General features: G+C 37.2%; 1 protein-coding gene across 1 annotated transcript; it reads left to right on the top strand.

Annotated features, from left to right (window-relative positions):
• On the top strand, positions 1-1,567 carry LOC142636605 (UDP-glycosyltransferase 90A1-like). The gene has a single exon (XM_075810876.1). The coding sequence runs from the start codon at positions 53-55 to the stop codon at positions 1,472-1,474; it is 1,422 nt and encodes a 473-aa protein (XP_075666991.1). The 5' UTR covers positions 1-52; the 3' UTR covers positions 1,475-1,567.
• The last annotated feature ends 617 nt before the right edge of the window (positions 1,568-2,184 follow it).

Below are 2,184 nucleotides of genomic sequence, written 5' to 3'. Positions count from 1 at the left end.
CAAGGAACTATATGCGTCAAGTCTCACAATTCACAAAGCTTAGATTTCAGTCATGGCCACTGCTCAATCACCAGTACACTATGTAGTGATTTTTCCTCACATGGCTCAAGGCCACACCATCCCCTTACTAGACATATCAAAAGCCTTCTCAAACCGTGGCCTAAAAGTCACAATCATCACCACCCCATCAAATGCTCCATTCATCTCTTCCAGAACCAACAAGCACCCAAATATCACTTTGTCAATAATCCCATTTCCAAAAGTTCCAGACTTGCCACAAGGTTGTGAGAATACAGCTGACCTTCCTTCAATGGCTCTATTTACTACCTTTATAGAAGCCACAAAAAAAATGAAACAACCTTTTGAGGATGTTCTTAGAAACATGATTGACGATGGGTGTCCTCCAATTTGTGTTATCTCTGACTTTTTCCTCGGTTGGACACTTGAGTCATGTCATTTATTTGATATTCCACGAATTGTCTCTCATGGAATGGGCGTGTTTCCTATGGTTATTTGCAAATCTCCTTCTTTACATGTCCCAAGTTTTAAGGATTTGTCACCTTTGGATCCTATAGATTTTTCTGAGCTGAAATTTCCATTCACTTTGAACAAAGGTGACATCCCTGAGGTATTTATAAATGGTGATCCAAATGACCCTTATGTGCGTCTTGTAATGGAGTTGGAAGAAGCAGATGTGAATAGTTGGGGTGTCATTGTTAATAGCTTTGAAGAGGTTGAAGGTGAGTATGTTGGAGCATTTGAATCCAACTATTGCAATGATGCCAAAGCTTATTGTGTGGGCCCACTTCCCCTTTACGATCAACTTGATCCAGAAGTGGATGCTTCATACATCAAGTGGCTAGATAAGTATGTTGAATCTAATCAATTAGGCAGTGTGATTTATGTTTCATATGGTACACAAACACATTTGTCAAATGGTCAAATGGATGAGATTGCTTTTGGGTTGGAGATGGCAGGCCATCCTTTCATCTGGGTTGTGAGATCAAAGACTTGGGCTCCACCAGATGGATGGAATGAGAGAGTGAAAGAAGAAGGGTTGGTTGTATATGATTGGGTGGAGCAGCGAAGCATACTAGCACACCCTTCAATAGGTGGGTTTTTGAGTCATTGTGGTTGGAACTCAGTGTTGGAGAGCTTGGCAAATGGGGTTCCACTTTTGACTTGGCCTATGCTTGATATTAGTGAGCAAGCCTTGAATGCTAAACTTGTAACAATGGGATTGGGTGCTGGGTTAGTGGTCCCACAAAGAGATGTTGGAGGTGAGAAAATTACCACCATTGATAGAGATGTGATTTGCGAGAGAGTGAAGGAATTGATGGGAGGTGCAAAGGGGAGGAAGGTTAAGGAGAGGGCACAAGAATTGGGGCGATTGGCATGGCATGCTGTGGAGAAAGGTGGTTCTTGTAAGAAATTGGACGAGCTGATTGAGCGGCTCACCAATAAAAATATGTGATCAAAACCTCTTTATCTCTTTAATTTGAAAATATATCTCCTAATTCTGTTTCGCAAACGCTTCCATGTGTAATATATTTACGTGTTTTTTCAATTTTTTATCTTATTCTTAACACTTGTTAAATAAAAAGTTATTTAGATAAATAAAAGGCTTAATAATTATATGGTTATAAATGGGCTATGTGTTTATTTTTCTATAATAAATTAACTATGTGACTATCATCAAGTGGTTAATATAATTAAATAGTTAGTAAAATACGGTATGCATTTGATACGATGAGTCCGTTTGGATAGAACTTATTGCTGAAAACTGAAAACTGAAAACACTGTACAAAAATAATTTTTTAATGTGTAAAAATTACTGTTCATCCCAAAAAATACTGTTTATTGACATAAAATCACTGTTCATGGCCAATGAACAGTGACATATGCGCGTGGAAAAAAAAAAAAAAAAAAAAAACGGGCTGGACGTGGACGTGCTGTGCTATCCAAACGCATTCGATATGTAACGGACGGGTAATTTTTGGCATCTTTTTTAAAAGTACAGAAATGGTGAAAAAACGATACGAGTATAATACATTTATTATTAAAAAAAACGTAACAATTATACGGAAATATTTATCATATATATTTTGAGATAAATATAGTAATCTTTGCATCATAATAGTTTAACTTTTGCCAAGTGTGATATAATCATTGGAACATCTTAAT

The sequence above is a fragment of the Castanea sativa genome, chromosome 5 (genome assembly GCF_040712315.1).
Source record: "Castanea sativa cultivar Marrone di Chiusa Pesio chromosome 5, ASM4071231v1".
NCBI lineage: Eukaryota > Viridiplantae > Streptophyta > Magnoliopsida > Fagales > Fagaceae > Castanea > Castanea sativa.
Note: the sequence above shows the minus strand (reverse complement) of the source record. Positions and strands in the feature narration are given on the sequence as shown.

Excerpts from the sequence above, each read along its gene's own strand:
- LOC142636605 (XM_075810876.1), top strand. The coding sequence starts at position 53 with ATGGCCACTGCTCAATCACCAGTACACTATGTAGTGATTTTTCCTCAC.